We start from the raw sequence: 21,632 nt of genomic DNA, 5'->3' as shown, positions 1-21,632 counted from the left end.
GCCTAGAACAGTGGTGCTCAGATTGGAGGATACAGCGGCCCAAATGAGCAATTCGGGATCGACCTGCGGGCCGCATAAAACATCGATGCACAAAAACAACAGAGAGAACAATTCTAAAGTATATTTATTAAAAATCTGAACTGTTCAGAACATGTGTAAGGGTCAAGCTTTATAATCTATCGCCCTTCGTGGAGTTCAATTTAGATTCATAAGTTTGGTTGAGAAAAACGTTTGAGCTTCAAATTGAAATTCAAACAAGCAATTTAGAAGTTGCCCCTAGAATTGCCTTGAAGCCACTTCAAGAACTTGTCAAGCAGCTTTTCCTAGAATGTCTTTTGAATCGCTCCAAAAAGGTTTGCTGGATTTCCTCCTGAAATTTCTTGTGGAGTAGCTCCAGAAAGTTTTCGAGAAATTTCTTGAAGTTTCTTTTAGTTTTTCTAGAATTCTCTTGGAACACCTCCAAGAACTCCTCTTAGATTTGCCTTTGAAACTGTCCTGAAATTACTTCAGGAATTCCTCATTAATCGTTTCCAAGAATAGCTTCCGGATTTTTCCGAAAATTTTCCAGGAGTTTCTTGAAGATTTTAGTAAATTCTTTCCATAAGTCTCTTCTAAAGTTGATAAAACACTTCATCATTAAATTTCTTCAAAAATTAGATTTTTAATAAGTGTTTCCAGAAGTTTCTTCAACATTATCTTCTAAAGTTGCTGTATAAGTTGCTTTAAATTTATTGTTCAATTTTTCCTGAGGCGTTCTAGGCATCTTTTGTGTCTTGATGCAGTTGGTCCTGGAATCTTGTTTGTAATTATTCCTGAAAATTCTCTTTTTGTTGCTCGAGGAATTTTTTCTAAAGTTGTTTAAGAAATTTCTGTCAGAGTGGCACCTAAACATTTTTCTAGGAGATGCTCCTATAATTTTCATGCAGTATCGCCACAACTTTCTCATTGAGTTTCTTCAGGTTTATTTTCTCCAGGATGATTTGAGTTTCTCCATATATTTCGCTTAGAGTTGCTTAAAAATTTTCTCCAATAATGTTTCCTGGAGTTTCTCCAAAAATGTATCCAAAAGTTTCTCCAAAAGGGCACAGCAGGCGCTTTATGAATCTCGCCTGAGATTTTTTTCTTTAACTTCGTTCAGGATTTTCACTTGGACAATTCAAATTGGATTCGTAAGTTTTGTTTCGAAAAATAAGTGAATGTTGTGAAAATTTAACAATATTGGCAACCAAATGAGATTTGTTGAGAATTTGCTTTGTGTTTTTATGTTCTTCGGAAAGGCGAAATGTGAAATATTTGCTCAGAGTTGCATTGAGTGCGCTTAAAAACTGCAACTAATTTTTAAAAGATTCAAGATTACATTTTTAACAAACTTTCATTTGATTCGAATCACTTATAAATAACTATAAGCTGGCTTCGTGACTTAGCTGAAATGCCGAAATATTTCGGAGTTGCGATTTTGAATCTTACCAGAATGAATTGTTCTTTTTGTTTATTTATCATTTAATTTGTGTTCAACGCTGTGAAAATTGATCAGCATTTTTTTGTTTGATTTCTTAATAATTTTAACGAGTTATTTCAAATAATCGTTCAAAAATTTCGATTCGTCTTAAAGTACTCCGCGGGCCGCATCTTAAGGCTTGGAGGGCCACATGCGGCCTGCGGGCCGCAGGATGAGCACCACTGTAGGGCCTAGAAGCTTGGGTTTTAAAACAGTGGTTCGTGGTGGTCCACGTGGAGTATCAGTTCCGGTTTAAGAACCGTTGCGGTTTTGGTTGATCTGTGGAGGAGAAATATGAGCCTTCGCTGATTGGTATGGAGTAGATGATCTGCTTGGCTTCTTCTTCGTTTTAGAACACTCAACCGCATCATCCATTCGGGAGCCAATTGATCAATCTTTTCATTTTCGAGAAAGGTTTGATCATTTTTGTGTTCCCGTAAAGGAACACTCATGGTCCCAAAAAGCTCTTCCCAAGTGCCCCCTCTTTCATCCATTAAAAACTGACATGTAACTGTTGTGCAGGCATCTCAAGCACCAAAATACCAAACAAGGGGTGTTTAAGGAAAGTTTTTAAAGGGTTTTGGAGGTATTTCAGAGTGTCTTAGGAAATTACAAGGAATTTCAGTGGGTTTAAATGGGCTCTAGGGCTAGAGAACAACTTCCACGAAACTCTCATGAAATGCTTGCCCAGAAACCAATTTAAACGCCAAATTCATGAAACTACTGCCCTGAAACTATTTGAAACGTTTCCCGAAATATTTTTGAAATTCGCCTAAAATCCCCTAAAATGATCAGGAAACGCCCTAACATCGTCTTAAATGTCCCCAAATTTCTGAAAATCCCTTGAAACGGCCCGAAACCACCTAAAATTGCGTTGCGTGCGTTGCGTTGCGTGGTAACGGAGTAATTCGTAGATTGCATACTGAAAGTTGTCATGTTATATCTTTCATATTTCTATTCCGATTGCTTATGGAATGCTATTTTGGAAAGAACAGAGGTTGAAGTAAGAAAGACATGAGAACTTCCATTGCCGGCCACGCCCATCTTCTCTGTTACGAGGATAGGAAAGGATGTGATGATATGACACCTACTTTACGAAAGGTCAGCGACTCACCGACGCCCCCATAAGTGTCAAGGAGTTGGATATTTGGAATGGGTTGATTTGGGATTCACTATAAGCGAGTGAAGAGGCAATATTGAGATTGTGTAAGTGTAATTCGGTAGATCATGTAGATGTGTTGGTGTGAGTGTAAGTGTTTTAGTATATTCAAACACCAACGTTGGGAGTGACGTAGCTAAAAGATTTTGTCACTCCATGGGCCTTTTTGTTTCCGGGATGGAGCACAGGTATTTGCACTGTGTCCTGGCTAACAAGCCTAGGCTTAAGCGCCATTGATCGCTCTCTGAAACGATAAGAAATACGTTAAGTGGATGGGAAGGGATATTAGGAAAGGGATGATATCTATTTATCGAGAGGTCGGCGACTCGCCGACGCCCTCGTAAATAGAAAGGAGTTTGGATTTTGGTTTGGGAATGATCTGGAATTTAGTAGGATTAAATTATACGATTGAATTAGGGTATTGTACCATTTCGGCAGGTGTACCTATTTTGGGCACGTACTGCTATAAGAACTAAGTCAATTTCAAACGGATTGATTTGAAATTTTGTGTAGAGTTAGGCACGTACAGTATCTAACTCTATACAAAAACTCAAATAAATCGGTTTGAAAATGACTTAGTTATAGCGGAAAGTGCCCAAAATAGATACACCTGCCCAAATGGTACAATACCCTATTATGAAATTAATGCGACACATACGTATCACTTCGTGAACAAAAATAACCGTTCCAACTTGTGCATAACCAACCAAGTAATATAATCAAGTTTTCCCGCCTGGAAGCTATGATTAAATATTAATGAAAACATTTTATGTTGAATAATGTTGCAACCAATTATTTACTATTGGTTATTAAGCGTTGCAACGATCGACACGCCACCATCTCCCGAATGTTGGAGTCACCTTCCTGACGGTAATGTTTGCGGTGAAGCATCACTGCGAACATGGTACCTACTCTCTCTAACATACGAAAGATGGTGGTTCGTTGATCGTTACAAGCCAAACGATTTCGCGATGGGGTGATGATGATCTTTGATTGCGAATTGGCAGCTAAATTATCCAGCTGTCATTTTTCCTAGCGTCCGTTGCCGTTTAGATTCCTAACTCTAATGGTGAGTGTAACGCAAAGATCACCCACACATATTCTCATGCTAAATTAGGGTCAATAATTAAAAAAAAAATCTAAATGATTGGAAACAGGCGAGTTGAACTACAAAATGGCTTAGAAAATTTTGATAGGCTTAGGTCATTTTTTAGGCCACCCCCTACCCCACCCTCCGTCCGTTACGCTTATTTGTATAAAAAACTTAAAATGTTTGTATCGGCCGTACTCTCCCGCTCCCTCTAGCGCGTTGCGTTATTTTCAGAGGGCGCCATGCTCCTTTTGTCCCCATGAGCACTTGCGGCTGATTTCTCCATCTCCGCTAAACTCGCAAACCAACCGCACTTATTTAAGGCGAAACTGGAGGCTTTTCCGTTGGGAGCAGCGTACGCTATAAGCGAATTCAAATTTTCTTGGTAGTAGTGAGGTGCTTGAAATGCGAAAATGGGGAGTATTGTAATCACGCCGATATTTGAACAACAAAAACAAGTTGAACTGATTATGATTTTCAAATCAATAAACAAATAAACAAATAAACAAATAAACAAATAAACAAATAAACAAATAAACAAATAAACAAATAAACAAATAAACAAATAAACAAATAAACAAATAAACAAACAAACAAATAAACAAATAAACAAATAAACAAATAAACAAATAAACAAATAAACAAATAAACAAATAAACAAATAAACAAATAAACAAATAAACAAATAAACAAATAAACAAATAAACAAATAAACAAATAAACAAATAAACAAATAAACAAATAAACAAATAAACAAATAAACAAATAAACAAATAAACAAATAACCAAATAAACAAATAAACAAATAAACAAATAAACAAATAAACAAATAAACAAATAAACAAATAAACAAATAAACAAATAAACAAATAAACAAATAAACAAATAAACAAATAAACAAATAAACAAATAAACAAATAAACAAATAAACAAATAAACAAATAAACAAATAAACAAATAAACAAATAAACAAATAAACAAATAAACAAATAAACAAATAAACAAATAAACAAATAAACAAATAAACAAATAAACAAATAAACAAATAAACAAATAAACAAATAAACAAATAAACAAATAAACAAATAAAAAAAAACAAATAAACAAATAAACAAATAAACAAATAAACAAATAAACAAATAAACAAATAAACAAATAAACAAATAAACAAATAAACAAATAAACAAATAAACAAATAAACAAATAAACAAATAAACAAATGAACAAATGAACAAATAAACAAATAAACAAATAAACAAATAAACAAATAAACAAATAAACAAATAAACAAATAAACAAATAAACAAATGAACAAATGAACAAATAAACAAATAAACAAATAAACAAATAAACAAATAAACAAATAAACAAATAAACAAATAAACAAATAAACAAATAAACAAATAAACAAATTAACAAATAAAAAAAAACAAATAAACAAATAAACAAATACACAAATACACAAATAAACAAATACACAAATACACAAATATACAAACACACAAATACACAAATACACAAATACACAAATATACAAACACACAAACACACAAATACACAAATACACAAGTACACAAATCAACAAATCAACAGATCAGCAAATCAACAAATATACAAATAAATAAGGTAATGAATAAATGAATCAAAAAATGAAATAAAAAATAAATAAATAAATAACTTATATTGTTCTATAGCTTCTATCCTGAAGTTTTTAAAGAATTTGTTAATGATACATATTTTCAATTCCTCTACGAATTATATTCGAGATTTTTCCACTTAGATTTCTGCTAGCCAGGAATCTTCTTTGCTTTTCAAGGATTATTTCTGTATATTCAAAGTAATTTCTCCAAGCATTATACTTGGAAATTCTAAATTCTGCTAAAGATTTCTTACGGTGTTTTTGAAGGTTTTTCGTGGAATTTATAGGAGAAAACCTTTTTTGAAATTATCCAGGAATTCTTTCAGGGATTTTTTTTGAATTCTTATACCGATTTTCATAGAAATTTTCTAAGAATTCCTTTGGAATATCTTTCACATAATCTTTTCGGAATTCTCCAAAATTGTTTAGTGAAATCTCCTGAAACTATATCAGAAATTTGAACTTTTCACGGATTCTTTTTGGAATTCTTCCTGTTATTTATCCTGATGTCTTCCATAGATTTCTTGCAAAATTTCCCTTCCGTAAAATTTCAAAGTGATTTCTCTTGAAATTCTTCATGACATTGCTGTCGAAATTATTCCAACTAATTTTTTCGGAATCTTTCTATGTATTGTTCCCGACATCCTAAAAAGGAGCCCTCTAAGTATTTTTAATGATTTTTCTTCCATTAGATTTCTCTCGGGATTTTTCCAGATATTATTTTCGGTATTTTTTTCCGGGTTTTTTTCTTATAACCTCCGTAATTCTTCCAGAGACTTCTCCAGAAAATATTTTTGGGATTCCCTGCAGAATTCTTAAACATGTATTCCTGAATTATTCAAGAGGTTTCTTATGGATTTTTTTTTTCAAGAGATTCAAACCCGAAGATCCTTCAAGTTTTTCTCTTTAGCTTCCTCAAGGATTTCTCCCGGATAATTTTTATTGGAGTCTAGTGAAACTTAACATTCATATGAGGAGTGAATAGAGCTGATACTGCTGAAGCGGTAAGCTCGCGGGTATTGCGGGGATTCTTCTAGGAAATAATTTCCGCTTTTTGTAAAAATCTCTCATCGAAATTCCAGTAGGAATCCCCGAACGGAGGAATTTGAGAAGGAATTCTCGAACAAATTCCAGGAGGATTTCCTAAAAAAAAGTACTAGAGAAATCCTCCAAGGAATTTCCGAAGGAGAAAAATCTCCGGATGGGGATCCAGGGTGAATTTGTGCAGAAAGATTTCAAGGAGGAATGCCCGAAGAATTTTCAGGAGGCAACCCCTATTAAATTTCAGGAGAAATCTCAGATGCATTTCTGGGAGTAGTCCTGAAGGTATTCAAAGAGAAATCCCCAAAAGAATTCCAGAAACAATCCCCTGAACGAATTCAAGGAGAAATCCTCAAAGAAATTCCCAAAGGTCTTCTAGATGTAGTCCTCGTTGGAAGTTCAGGAGAAATCCGCAAAGGAATTCCAGGAGGAATCTCTGAAAAATTTTTTGGGGAAATTCCAGAAATATCCTCGAATAATCCCCGAAGAATTTTCAGGAGGCATCCTCGAATGAATTCCAAGAGGAATCTCCGAACGAATTCCGGGGGTAATTCCAGACGTAATTCTCTAAGGGATTTCAGGACCATTTCCCAAAAGAATTCCAGAATGAATTCCAGGAAGAACTCTCGAAGGAACTACAGGAAGAATCTCAGAGAATTCCAGCAGGAATCACCAAAGGAACTCCAAAGAAAAATTTCTAAGGAATTTGATGAGGAATCCCCAAACGATTTCTAGAAGGAATCATAAAAAGACATGCAGGAGGAGGAGGGGGGAGACTCGAAAGAGTTCCAAGAGGAATCCTCGAAAGAATTACAGATGCAATCCCCAAAGCTATTCCATGATGAATTCGCAATGGAAGTCCAGGACGAATCCCTGGCGTAATTCCAAGAGAAATCTTCGAAGAAAACTCCAGGAGGAGTCCCTGAAGGAATTGCAAAAGCAATCCCCAAAGGAATTCCTCCTAGAATTTTTTCGAAGATTTTTCCTGGAATTCCTCCAGGGATTCATCTTAGCCTTCCATCGTAAATTCTTCATGGAATTCCTTTGTGGATTGCCTTTGGAATTCCTTCGGGAATTTCTTCTGGAAATCTTTTCCCTTTTCTGGAAAGATTCCCTCTGGGAATCTTTAAAGGATTCCTCCTGGAATTCCTTCAAAGATTCGTTCAAGGATTCTTCTTGATATCCCTCTGGGATTCCTCTTGGAATTCTTTCTAGGATTCCTCCTGGAATAACTTCGGGAATTCATCCTGAAATTACTTTTGGGATTTCTCCTGAAATAACTTCGGGAATTCCTCCTGAAATTCCTGCGGATATTCCTCCTAGAATTCGTTCGGGTATTCCTTCTGAAATTGGTTTTGGGGATTCCTGCTGAAATTCTTTGAGATTCTTCCTGTAGTTTCATCGAGGGTTCTTCCTGGAATTCCTTCGGGATGGTTCCTAGAGTTACGTCGGGGATTGCACCTGGAATTCGATTAGGGATTCTTTCTTGGAATTCTTTCGGGGATTCCCCCTGAAATTTCTTCGGGGATTATTTCTGGAATTCCCTCGGAAATTTTCGAGGATTGCTCTTGTAATTCTGTCGGGGATGTCTTCTGAATATTCTTCAGGGATTCCAAAAATAATTCCAAGAAATTTCAGGAATTCAGGGATTCTCTGATGTCATTTCTAGAGGAAATTCTAGGAGGAATCCTCGAAGGATTTCATAGTAAAATCACTAAAGGACTTTCAATAGAAATCCCCGAAGAATTTTCAAAAGAAATCCTCGAACTGATTCCATGAGGAATCCTTAAAAGATTTCCAGGAGGAAACCCGGAAGAATTTTCAGGAGGCTTCCCCGAAAGAATTACAAGAGGAATCCCCGAAGATTTCCAGGAGGATTTCCAGAAGTAATCCCCGAAATTTCAGGACGATTCCCCGAAAGAATTTCAGCAGGAATCCCCAAAGGAATTCTCGAAGTAATTCCAGGAGAAATCTCGGAAGGATAGGATATTCTGAAGGAATTCTTGAACGAATTCTAGGAGGAATATTTATAGGAATTCCAGGAGGAATCCCCGAATTCCAGGAGGAACCCAAAAAGGACTATTAGTTGTAGTCTCCGAAGAAATGCCAGGAGAGATTCCCGATTTTCAGAATGATTTCCTGGAATTCCAAGATGAATACCCGAAAGAATTCCAGAAGAGGTCGCTATTGGAATTCCAGGAGGAATATCTGAAAGAATACCCTGCCAGACAACCAGTAATCGTATAAGATGTTGCATATGATGATAATGTGGAGGCCATATGCGTGCATGCCTCTATTTAGGCGCATGTAAAACGTACGCATATCGCCTCCACTTTAACATCCTATTCAACATCTTCTACGATCACTGGTTGACTGGGCTATGGAGTTTCAGGAATATTCCTTGATGGAATTCCAGGAGAAATCCCAGAAGAAACTCTTGGAGGAATCCACGAAGGAGTTCCGGAAACCATCTACGAAGAATCTCAAAGAATTCCAGCAGAAATCACCAAAGAAACTCCAAAAAAAAATTTGATGAGGAATCCCCTAAAGATTTCTAGAAGGAATCCTAAAAAGACATACAGGGGAGGGGGGGGAGATCTCGGAAGAATTCCAGATGCAATCCTTAAAGTTATTCCATGATGAATTCTCAATGGAAGTCCAGGAGGAATCCTTGAACTAATTCCAGGAGAAATCTTCGAAGAAATTCCAGGAGGAATCCCCGAAGGAATTCCAAAAACAATCCCCAAAGGAATTCCTAGTACAATATCTTCGAAGATTTTTCCTGAAACTCCTTCAGGGATTCATCTTGGCCTTCCATCGGAAATTCCTCATGGAATTCCTTTGAAGATTGCTTCTGAAAATCCTTTGAGGATTCCCCCTGGAACTATTGCGAGAATTAACACTGTATGTCCTTTTATGATTCCTCCTAGAAATCTTTAGGGGATTCCTCATCAAATTTTCTTTGGAGTTCCTTTGGTGATTTCTGCTGGAATTCTTGAGACTCTTCGTAGATGGTTTCCGGAACCTCTTCGAGAATTCCCCCGAGAGTTTCTTCTGGGATTTCTCCTGGATATCCATCAAGGAATACTCCTGAAACTGCATAGGGTATTCTTTCAGAGATTCCTCCTGGAATTCCAATAGCGACCACTTCTGGAATTCTTTCGGGTATTCATCTTGGAATTCTAGGAAATCTTTCTGAAAATCGGGAATTCCTCCTGGCATTTCTTCAGAGACTACAACTAATAGTCCATTTTGGGTTCCCCCTGGAATTCGGGGATTCCTCCCGGAATTTCTGTGGATATTCCTCCTAGAATTCGTTCAAGAATTCCTTCAGAATATCCTATCCTTCCGAGATTTCTCCTGGAATTACTTCGGGAATTCCTTTGGGGAATTCCTGCTGAAATTCTTTCGGGGAATCGTCCTGAAATTTCTTCGGGGATTACTTCTGGAAATCCTCCTGGAAATCTTCGGGGATTCCTCTTGTAATTCTTTCGGGGATGCCTCCTGAAAATTCGTCGGGGATTCCTCCTGGAAATCTTCTAAGGATTCCTCATGGAATCCGTTCGAGGATTTCTTTTGAAAATTCTTCGGGGATTTCTATTGAAAATCCTGATTAACTTCTGGAGTTCCTTCGAGGATGGCTTCTAGTACACCTTCGGGGTTTCCTTTAGGATTTTCTCTGAGTACTCCTGAAACTCCTTCTTGGATTCTTCCTGGAATTTCAACAGCGACTACTTCTTGAATTCCTTCGGAGATTCATCCTGGAGTTCGCTCAGAGATTCTTCTTCGAAATTCCTTCGATTGTTAATCCTGAAATCCCTTCGGGAATTTTTCTTGAAATTCTTTTGTGGATTTCTACTGGAATTCTCTCGGAGAATCGTCCTGAAATTTCATCGGGGGCTACTTCTGAAATTCCTCTTCCTTTCTTAGAGGATGTCTCCTAAAAATTCTTCGGGGATTCCTCCAGCAAATCCCGTCCCCTTCCTGGAAAGGTTCCCTGGAAATTTTTCAAGGATTCCTCGTGGAATTCATCTGGGGATTTCTTTTGATATTTATTCGAGGATTCTTCTTGAAAATCCTTCGGGGATCCATACAAGAATTCTTTCGGGGATTTCACTTGGAGTTTCCTCCTGGAATCCCTTCGGGGATTCATCCTGGAATTCCTGTGGTGACTCCTCCTACTGATTTCTTGGAGTCCTACCAGAATTCATTCGAAGATTCCTTCTGGAATTTCTTCGAGAATTACTTCGGGAATTTCTCATGGAATTCCTTTGGAGAAACCTACTGGAATTCTTTGAGAATCTTCCTGTATTTCCTTAGAGAGTTCTTCCTGGAATTCCTTCGTAGTTTCCTTCAAGAATAGTCATGAAATCCCTTAGGAAATTTCTTCTGGAATTCCTCCCAAAATTCGTTCGGAGATTCCTCTTGGAATTCCTTCGGGATGCCTCCTGAAAATTCTTCAGGGATTAATTGAGGATTTTTCCTGGAAATCTTTGCCCTTTTCTGGAATTCCCTCTAGAAATCGGGAAAGTTTCTACTGGACTTCCATCGAGGACTACAACTAGAAGTCCTTCGGAAATTCCTTCGGGGATTTCTCCGCGAATTGGATCAGGGGACTGTTTCTGGAATTCCTTCGGGACTAGTTTTCTGAGATTTTCATCGATATTCTACATAAAATTCTTCCGAAGTTCTTCCAGAGTTTTCTACCAGTACTCTTTCAAAGTTTCATCGCAGAATTCCTTCAAGAGATTTTACATTTTACATTGACATTTTTATTCTAGAAAAATATTCAAAGGCTATTTTCGGAATTTTAAGGATGACTTCCAGAAGTCTTCCAAGGATACTCTGGAAATTTTTACCACAAATAATAAAGGAATGTCTTCGGTTAGACTTCCAGGGATTTTTCTTCAGGATTTTTGCCAAAAACTCTTTCCAGTATTATGTTGAGAAATTTCCCAGGTATTTTTTTTCAACGAATACTCTCGAGTATTTTTTTGAAATTTCTCCCAGATTTTTGAAATGGATTCTTCCAGAATTCTTCCGAAATCTTCTTCCGTAATTTTCTCAGCGGTTCTTTTCGGAGTTCTTCCAAGGATACCTTTCAGAATTTTATCAGATTACCACCTCCACTCGGAATTGTTTCGCTGTTCTTCTTTTTCCATTAATTCCTTTCACTATCTTTTTGATGCTCTTGCCGGCAATCTTTCAGGCATAGCTCCAAAAATTGAATACTCCACAAGGAGTTCTTCTAAGGATTCCACCCAGAATTCTCATAAAGATTCATTCAACAATTCTACCACTTTTTCTTCCAATATTTTTCAGAGTTCCGTACAGGAACTTTTTCAGGGATTCCTATAATCTTTTCGTTAATTCTTTCACTATTACCTTCCGGGTTTCCCTGATGCATTTATTGTGTTCGTAAAAGTCAATGTTTTATATTCCAATAGTTAGCTTATTTAAAAAAATAATTCAACAGATACGGAAAAATAATGAGAGATAGATCTTAAACCAAATTAAACAAGAACAATAAATATAAAACAAATTGTTGAACGGCAAATTCAGCACTGAAAACAGCACAACAAATTTAATTAAAATGCTCTTCTAACATGCATTACTTCCACGTTCGAATAAAAAACCGGAGGGTTGAACTGCCTCACGTACCTACAACGGCAATATTTTTGTTTACAATTTTCTCATATTTCATTGAACATTAGTTTACTTACTAGCATTCATTCCACTCATAAATTTAAACCAAATATTAACTGCACCAAATTTAATAATCCTCCGAAAACATAAAAACCTTTTACAATCCCTACAAAACTCGTAATTCTTTATTAGTTACTAAATGTATGTTTCATACAGATTCATAAATAAGATCATTTCTATCAGTCTCAGTAACATGTATTGATGATACTCACCGTCATTGGTACACTTGCGATAGCAAGTTGTGAAAACCCTTTATCGATAGTACTGTTGAAACTACTATTCCAATAATAAAAAAAATATACAGGCTTATTATATTCATAAAAACCACCTTCAGCGAAACGTTCATCCAAAGTGGCCAAGTATTCAAAAGCTAAAAATATTCTCTAGAAACGAAACACCACGCCACTGTTGTAAAAATACCTCGATAATACGCACCTACATAACACTCATAATTTTAAAACAAGTTAATCAATAATTATCAGATTGAAACCTTTCAAACCATCAATCATGATTAAAAATAAATCAAGGTTTACGAAATTTTTGCTTAGATATTCTCTTCAATATTTTGATTGCGCTAGATTGATAACTGAACGGTGACCTACAAATATGTTCATTTTCAACAATGCTCAAAACCTATGTTACAATTCAATCAGCATCGTTTGTGTTCATACAATCAACGGGTATGCCATTAGTCAAGAACATGCGCATCATTAGTTGCTGATGTATTTTAACATTTCCAAAAATATCTTTTACAGAGTAAGCTAAATGGCACAAAGAGAAAGTTGCGATCATGCTTCAGCAAAATGCCACTGCTTTACGTTAGCAGTAGAATTTCATTCAATTATCCCACCGGAGATCCCACCTCCCCGTGTGTTATTTTTCGGTCTCCGCTTTGTGCGACGATCAACAAAACTGGTTTGGCTGGCTCGGCCGCTCTGCTGCTGCTGGTCCGTTGCTTACTCACACATGCAAGCGCATGAAAATTGATGTTGTTCAATTGAAATAAAAATGGTTTTGATGTGGAAAATGACATTTTCCACTAATTATGTCTTCGACAAAAATCTTCCTCTTGAAATTTGCTATCTTTGGACGGGACTCAAAAAAGTGCTTTTCGTGTAAACTTTTCGAGATATTGCTGCGCAAAGTAAAAATTTGGCTGAAAAAAAGTCATCACAATTTTGTTCAAAAATGGTTTTTGAAAACTGATAATCATTTTCCAGAAGTTAAAAAATTCCAGGTGATACCTTGATCATTCCTCTAACTGTCCACGGAGACCGTTTTCAAAAATAATGCTTCATTATTTTTTTAAAAATCATAGAGTAAAAAGTGAGGAAATGCTTCCAGTTTCACCTTAAGGCTCAAGCGAAGGTGCACAACTTGGCGCTCGGAATGCTACTGGGTATAGCCCCCCACCGTGGCAACTTTGAATAACCAAAGCGAGGGAACAATTATTAATTTACCGTATTCTGGATATTACGTTGCAGCTAGGGTAATTGATCCGATCATGGAGGATTTAAGCGCTGGGTTCATGTTTAAACCACAATTGTATCGCCCCAAGCAAACTTTTTACATGGATTGAATTGAAAATAATAAAATTCATCCTTAATCTACGGGAAAATAACGAAATATTGCCACTTTGATGTTTGTGTTCCTAATGTTGCGGTATGTGTTCCTAATGTTGCGGTATTTTGTTCCTATTGTTGCGGTATCCCATTGAAATCATATGAGATACCGCAACAATAGGAACACAGCAGCAAACACATTTAGGAAAATATTTTTTTTAAATAGGTTTTTGGGCAAATCTTAAGCAAACAAATGGCGCAATCTTATAATTTAAGCACCATACATCTATTAAAAATACTTTTTGGTAACATTTCAGTCGAAAAAGTGCTCAATTGCCATTACCGCAACAATAGGTACTACCACAACGATGGGAACAATTCCCCTACCTATTCACTTACCTACTTTATGGGTCAATCATAAATTGAATCGTCCTGGCCATAATTTCCTCCCATAACTCTAAAGATACCTACATCGCACGTCTCATCCGAGTGTTACAAGACATTGTATGGAAGAAGAACTTCACATAACAATCTGGACACACAGCAATTCCAGGTCACGAGTACCAACCGCATTCTTGCAATCCGAGCTGAGACAACGTTATCAAACCGCACCTCCTGGATCACTTGCTGTAGATACCACGTAGTTCGCGAAGATACTTGGAATTCTGCAGCTTTTGAGTGTGCTCGATTCCGTCCGCTGCATACCGTGTCGTTTTCGGTAATCCTAATCCTGGTAGCTCCAACGCTCTGCATCACTTAATCGCACTTTTGCTTGTACTTTATTAAACTTTGCAACTTGTCCGAGTATTTCGAAAAATTTCACTTTTTCCGAAAAAAATATGACAGGCACAAAAAACTGGGGGGTGATTTTTTTCACGGCCCAAAACCACCTAAAATTCCCCTGAAACACTTCAAAATGTTAGCATATTCCCTCTGAAACGCCCATGAAACCCCCTAAAATGCTTCCGAAACATCCCTGAAGCCTCGCCCTAAAATACTGCTGAAAGTCTTCTAAAACCCCCGAAACGTTTCTTTAACCCCTTGTAACGCTCTTAAAATCCCTGAAACATTATCTAAATCTCTTAAAATAGCGTTTCATGAAACGCCTTGAAACGCCTCTGAAAAACTCTAAAACACTCCTGGAACTCCCTACAACGCCACTTCTGTAACACCCCTAAACACCCAATAAGCCTCTATTAAAACCCGTCGAGCGCTCCCAAAACCACTGAAAGTCCCCTGAAACCTACCCTTGAAAGCTTGAAACCTCCCCTTGAAATCCTCTACGACGCTCCTCAAACATGTCGCGAACTGCTTGAAACGCCTTTTAAACCACATGAAATGCCCTGAAACCCCTTTGTACTTTCTTGAATCAAACCACCCCCCCCCCCCCAAATGGCTCCTTAAACACCCTGTGAAACGTCTAAAACGCCATCTGAAACGCTTCTGAAACCTCATGAAACAACCCTGAAACCCTTTGAAATGTGCCCTAATCCAAGACACCCCCGCATCGCCTCTGAAACGCTTCTTAAACAATCTTGCGTAGAGCCCTGTGCTCACAAGAACAGAGCCAAGCACAAAGATCCGCAAAATAAGTGTAAAACACACAAGCGAGTACGCGCACTCGCACTCTAGAGCAGGTTGTACTGCCTTGTAGCATCGTTTGCGGCGCGTGAAGTTTTGAGTCGCATGTCGCATCATATCGCTGGCTCCGGGTTATTTCAAAGAGGTTCTTGGGGCTGTGAAACCCTTTTTAACCTCTTTTGGAATTCTCTGTTTTGTATTTTAAAAACAAGTACTGGCCCTCTGAGTATGTGTAAGCCACTCGAAAAAGTATTGTAAAACTTTAAAACATGTTTAAATAGGCTTTTTCATCTAATTTTTGATTTCGTTGATTTGGGGTAACATTGATCATGTCAGTGATCAATATTCGTTTGTGTTGAAAATACCCTTACTTACTAAATTTGGGGTCGCTGATTTCGAATACGTTGTCCAAATTCTTACAAGTTATGTACTTTTTGAGTAATTTTAGTGTTAAAATGCTCCAAACCGCCTAAAGTTAGGCAATGGCTCTGGGATTGATGGCTTACTTTTTAAAAATATCGTATATTTCATTGAAAAAGAGCATTTTCATAAAAGTTTCGTTTCTTAAAACTCTAGGATATCATATTGAAGTATTGTATGTTGCTTTCATAACAAAACGCGCTGCTAACTTCCAGTCGGCATTTCTGAATCATCGCAACGAATCAAGCACCAACTCTGCTACTGTTTGTGTTAGTGAGATCGGAGAAATGTGAGACTCCCGCCTGCTGATTGGCTGCGACGGCTCTGGCGACGGTTTCATTCTCGACGGATTCACATCGTCGCGTTCGATAAGGGGGAAAAACCGTCAATAATACAGTGATTTCGAAATTCATATTGTATCTAGTGTTCACGACAAGCATGAATGTTTGACAATGTATCTTTTTGCGTTACGAAGCACAGTTATGGGAAAATGGATTTATTCAATATTTATGAAATTCAATTTTCATAAATTGCATGTCATTTAATAGCTAAATAGCAGATATAGCAGATTACGATATACAATTCGATAGTAGAAACTGATTCAATGTAAAATGCTTGTTTGAACATTTCATGAGGTCGGTCAAGCCGATCAATGTTACCCCGTCGATCAATGATACCCCGTTTTACGATAATAAAAAATAATTTAAAGAAATGTAGGAATGAAAGAGTGATGAATTTCCTTCCAGATGCTATGAACTCGCTATTTCATATATTAGGTTAGAATTCAATTCAACCTTCGATAAATGTCTAGTACAATTTGTACGCAATCGTTTCGTGAATGTTTCAAAGAAAATTTCAAACATAATTCTTGGTGCAATCTCTGTATGATTTGCTGGTTAATTACCATTTTTTTTAAATAAGCATAACATTTTCTATCGTTATTTCAAGGGCAGTTTCCGATGACCTTAGAAAATTTCGTGGATCAAATGAAGTTCTATCGTGTTGTTCTTTGCTGATATTCTATTGTAGGAAATGAAAACTTAGGAAAAATCTTTGATGATAGAGGAATTTCTGACCTTATTTTCAATATAATTTTCTGTGAACCTTCGATGAAAATCCCGGACGAACTTTAAGACGATTCTGTTGTTAGAAAAACTTTTTAAATTCTCTCAATATCTATTGAGATTTCTCCATAAGTTTTTACAGCAACTCTCTCAAGGAACCTTTGCATTTATAACGAGTTCGTCATAAGTTACATACTGAATTTAGGAAGAAAATCTCTCAAGACTTAATCAATTTTTCCTAAAGAAATACAAACCGAAATTCTTCGAAAAAATGCGCCTTAATTTTTTATTGAGTTCCTCTAACGAATGTTTTACCAGATCTGGGGTTAGGTTTCAAAAGTTCATAAGTTTGCAAAGTAAGAACAACCCTAGAATTCTAAAAATAATTTCTAAATTTTGATTGAATTTTCACCTATTCTTTAAAGAACTCTGAGGTTAAATCTTTAAAATATTGTTATAGGTTTCCGATAGAAATAAACAACAATATGCCTGGAAGGCGATAAAGAACTTCATGGAAAATTCTACAATAGGGTAGAAGCTTCAGTTTTGGCCAGCCCGGAGTTTTGGCCATAGTGCGGTATTCAGCCTGTTACGATCTAAATCGGTATACATTTATTTTTTACTAGTAGATTCTAATATAATATGATGACTACAGCTGTGAAAACCATACATTTTGATTAAAAAGTGGAAGAAAAAAATAATTTTCCTTAAAAAATTAGCTCCCATATATCTATTTTGGCCAGGGTGCTTCTAATTTGGCCACTCCCATAAGAAATACACGTGATTGGCCAAAATAGAAACTAAAGCTAAGAATATGGCCAAAACTGCGGCAATGCTTCTATTTTGGCCAGTGCCACTTTTACTACAAAAATCAAGTATTAGCTTGATTTCTGCATTTTTCTAATAAAGTATAGATCGAAACCTTTCATTTGACACATTGGTAGTTTTCATTGGATTATTGGTTATTTTTATAAAAATGATTTCCCTTAGACTGGTCAAAACCGGTGCCCGCACCCTATTTTAAAATAGTAATGAACACAAATATTCAGCAGGAACTTTTTGACTCCTCATTCTACAGAGTTTTGGCGATCATCCAGAGTTCAGGTGATGGCTTTCTCTAGGATTTTTGGTAAAATATCAATGTTTCTTCCACTGTTAATTTTTTCTTGTTTCACATTTAAACTGTCAGAATTTTCTACAAATGGCATTGCACTCGATTAGTCACAACATCTTTTGGTAGTTAGACAGAAGTTATGACAACACTGACTAACTTGCTTACGTTCGATTCGCTAGCTATGGATGTCGCAATATTGAATTATTAGAGAACATGAATGGAAAATAATTATTTCATGATGATGATATTCACCGTTTTCGAGGCGCATTAATTTCATGCATCAACAATCCCAATTTTCACGGTAAAATTAAACTCGCATAAAAACTTCTAAAATTATCTTACTTGCGAATGATATTTCCTTCTGACCTTTGATGAGCTGGGCATTTTTTTTTATTATCGTACAAATTGGGCCGAAGTGTCTCAGGTTTTCATGAAACTTTTTCCACAGGCATGGCTCATGGATATATGAACAAAAAAAATTGAGAAAAATTCAGGGTCGCCTATTTTCCCGGAAAAATCAGGTGGAAATTTTTGGTTTTCCCCTGACACTACTTACTTTGAAACATCATAACTCAAGAACGAAGCATCGTAGAACCAAATTTTTTTTAGAAAATGAAGGCAAATTTTCTCAGAAATCCTAAAAAAATATGAACTGGAGAAAGTTTTCCACAAAATTATCCACAGTTGAGAAAATTCGCAAAGAAAAGCCGGAAAAACTATGTCCGAACTCGCGAAAAATTTTCAAAAAAATGTTTTTGAGAAGGTAATTTTAAAAGCTTTAATCGCTGAAATTTTTGGAATGTACTTTTTTACGTTACTGAATTATGGCCAATTTTGTGAGAATGACCATGTAAGCCTAGATGTAAGCCTATATTATATTCAAAGAAAAGGCTTTTATGGCACATTTGGACATTTTTCAACAAAATTGGCCATAACTCAAAAACGAAAAAAAGTGCATTCCAAAAATGTCAGCGATTAAAGCTTATAAAATAACCTTCTCAAAAAATTTTGTTCTTAAATTTTCCATGAGTTCGGGCATAGTTTTTCCGGCTTTTCTTTACGAATTTTCTCAACTGTGCAAAATTATGTGGAATACTTTTTTCAGTTAATATTTTTTTGGACTCCTGAGAAAATTTGCTTTCATTTTCTTAAAAAAAACTTTGTTTCTACGATACTTCGTTCTTGAGTTTTGATTTTTCAAAGTAAGTAGTGTCAAGGGAAAACAAAAAAAAATCACCAAGTTTTCCTGGAAAATTGGCAACCCTGATTTTTTCTCAATTTGTTTTGTTCATATATCCATGAGCCCTGCCTAAAGGCGGTTGTCAAGAGGTTCTGATGTATGAATCTGTTTTATTAGAAGTTGGTTATGAAACTCTTATACATAGAGCAAAATAAAACTTGTTACTCGCGATGGAGACGCATGGTTGTTGATTTCTATACGACCCACGATACATACATGTAACAGTCCTGTTCAATGAAGTGAATTGAGCATGGTCGAAATTGCTGCATTCTGCTCTTACTTATTTGTCAAAAAATGGGTAAGAGCAGGATGCAGCAACTTCGACCATGTTCTTCAACTTACTTCATTGAACAGGACCAATTTTGCAACACGTCCGATTATTTCGAGTCAATATTTGAATCCGCTAAAACTTGTTGAAACCGAATTCGTTTTGATATTTGTTTGTCGTGCCTAGCAATTAGTTTTAGCTACTATAACCACTTTGGCGACCTTTAAAAGAAGGCCATTTATCATTAAAAAAGAAGAAAGTTTGAAAACTGGCTTTCTAAACAAGATTCCTCTACAGTTTTAGAAAACATTCCTTCATAAATCTAGTTTCATTGAAGGTTATCCAACCATCCACCATAAACTGAATATACTTTACCTACTGGTTTCGTTTTCCAGGTATTCTTTCCCGATGTTGAGCGTTGTGAGTGGCTTAACAAGGTATGGTTACTATTCCAACTGTTCGCCATTTGAAACCTAATCCCTCTCCATTCACTTTCTAGATTCTCAAACAAGTATGGCCCAATGCAAACTTCTTCGCAAAGAACCTCATCAAGGAGTCCATCGAGCCAAACATTCAACAAGCGCTGGCCGGATACAAGTTGAACGGTTTCAAATTCGACCGTATGATCCTGGGAACAATCGTAAGCATTGCTCTGTCTGATTGTGTGCACTTAATTGCATTTTGTGAAACCTGAAACGTCTTTATCCCTGTGGTTATTTTCAGCCTCCACGAATTGGCGGGGTGAAAGTGTACGAGAAGAACGTTTCTCGTAATGAAATCATTATGGATTTGGATCTGTTCTACGCCGGTGACTGTGATATCAATTTCTCGCTGAGTGGATTACGGGGTGGAATTAAGGATTTCCAGATTCATGGCACGGTGCGGGTCATAATGAAGCCACTTATTTCCCAGATGCCTCTGGTCGGTGGCCTGCAGATATTCTTCCTCAACAATCCGAATATCGATTTCAACCTGGTTGGAGTGGTTGATCTGCTTGACATGCCCGGGCTCAGTGATATTTTGAGGAAAATTATTGTGGAGCAAGTTGCTGCCATCATGGTGCTACCAAACAAGTTGCCAATCATTCTGAATGATGGTGTTCCGGCGCTTTCACTGAAAATGCCTGAGCCGGAGGTGAGTTAAGGATAATTAATGCTCTGTTTGTCAGTCTCAATAGACACAACACATTAATGTCGTCCCTCGAATTGGGTCTTTTCTCTCAGGGTGTTCTCCGAATCCACGTTGTCGAGGCGAAGGACCTGATGAAAAAGGACATCAGCGTGTTGGGCAAAGGCAAGTCCGATCCGTATGCTATTGTTTCCGTTGGTGCCCAACAGTTCCGCACGCAAACCATCGACAACACCGTCAATCCCAAGTGGGACTACTGGTGCGAGGTAAGTAGCTTAGCGAAGGCAATTCCGTTTTGAGTTTCCAGATTTTTTACTACCAACATAGCATCTGAAAATCCTACCGGCTGCCCGGTTCACGTACTCACACATTTGCACATATACTAGAACACAAGTAGAACGACATAAATCCGCCGGATCCATTACGGCTCAAATAAACAACGGCCATTTGAGACTAATTAACACCCCGCCCCTTTGAACTAACCATTCCGAACTAGATTTTATCGGGTTTTCTCGTGGGAGAAGTCCGGATTGTAAAGATTGAACAGTACGTGTGTGTGTGTGGTTGGTTTGCATGCATCAATTAGATGTGCCGTTCTGTTGATTTTTCGGTTTACTTGTTGTTTCAGCTTCGAACGCATTTATTTGGCGGAACAAAGATTTATCGAATTAACATGCATTTGGCAGCAGTCGAGAATAACATATGTATATTTAGAAGTCTGTTTTCGATTGTCAAAAAATACATTCTCATCATCACACCAACTAAATGGAAAGCTAAATAATGTAAAATATTTATTTTAGCTTGTTTTGAAAAGAAAAAAAAACATTTTTCATAAGAGTGGGTAATTACCAAATGCATATTATAGAATATTTTCTGTTTAAGTGTCAGTCGTGATGAAAATTTCGCTTCTGAGACCGCATCCTCACATTACGAGAAACTTTCTTTAAGAACTTCAACATTTTTTTCGCTTTTTTTTATTGTCGTTCAAATTGCCGAAGGGTCTCAGATTTTCATGAAACTTTTTCCACAGGCCGGGCTCTTGGATATATGAACTTCAGGGTCGTCTATTTTTCCGAAAAACTCAGGTGGAAATTCTTTGTTTTCCCCTGACTCTACTTACTT

The 21,632-nt window shown here is 36.8% G+C and overlaps 1 protein-coding gene across 9 annotated transcripts in view; it reads left to right on the top strand.

Annotated features, from left to right (window-relative positions):
* LOC109415069 (extended synaptotagmin-2) overlaps positions 1-21,632 on the top strand; it is an 82,927-nt gene that overhangs the window by 33,626 nt on the left and 27,669 nt on the right. For all 9 annotated transcript variants that reach the window (XM_062855984.1, XM_062855979.1, XM_062855977.1 and 6 more), the window contains 4 exons: positions 19,778-19,819; positions 19,882-20,022; positions 20,106-20,516; positions 20,606-20,776. In XM_062855984.1, coding sequence (XP_062711968.1) covers positions 19,778-19,819; positions 19,882-20,022; positions 20,106-20,516; positions 20,606-20,776 — 765 coding nt within the window. The remainder of the gene's footprint in view (positions 1-19,777; positions 19,820-19,881; positions 20,023-20,105; positions 20,517-20,605; positions 20,777-21,632) is intronic.

The sequence above is a fragment of the Aedes albopictus genome, chromosome 3, assembly GCF_035046485.1.
Source record: "Aedes albopictus strain Foshan chromosome 3, AalbF5, whole genome shotgun sequence".
Classification (NCBI taxonomy): Eukaryota; Metazoa; Arthropoda; class Insecta; order Diptera; family Culicidae; genus Aedes; species Aedes albopictus.
The sequence above is the reverse complement of the archived record's forward strand: the minus strand, read 5'-3'. Positions and strand labels throughout refer to the sequence as shown.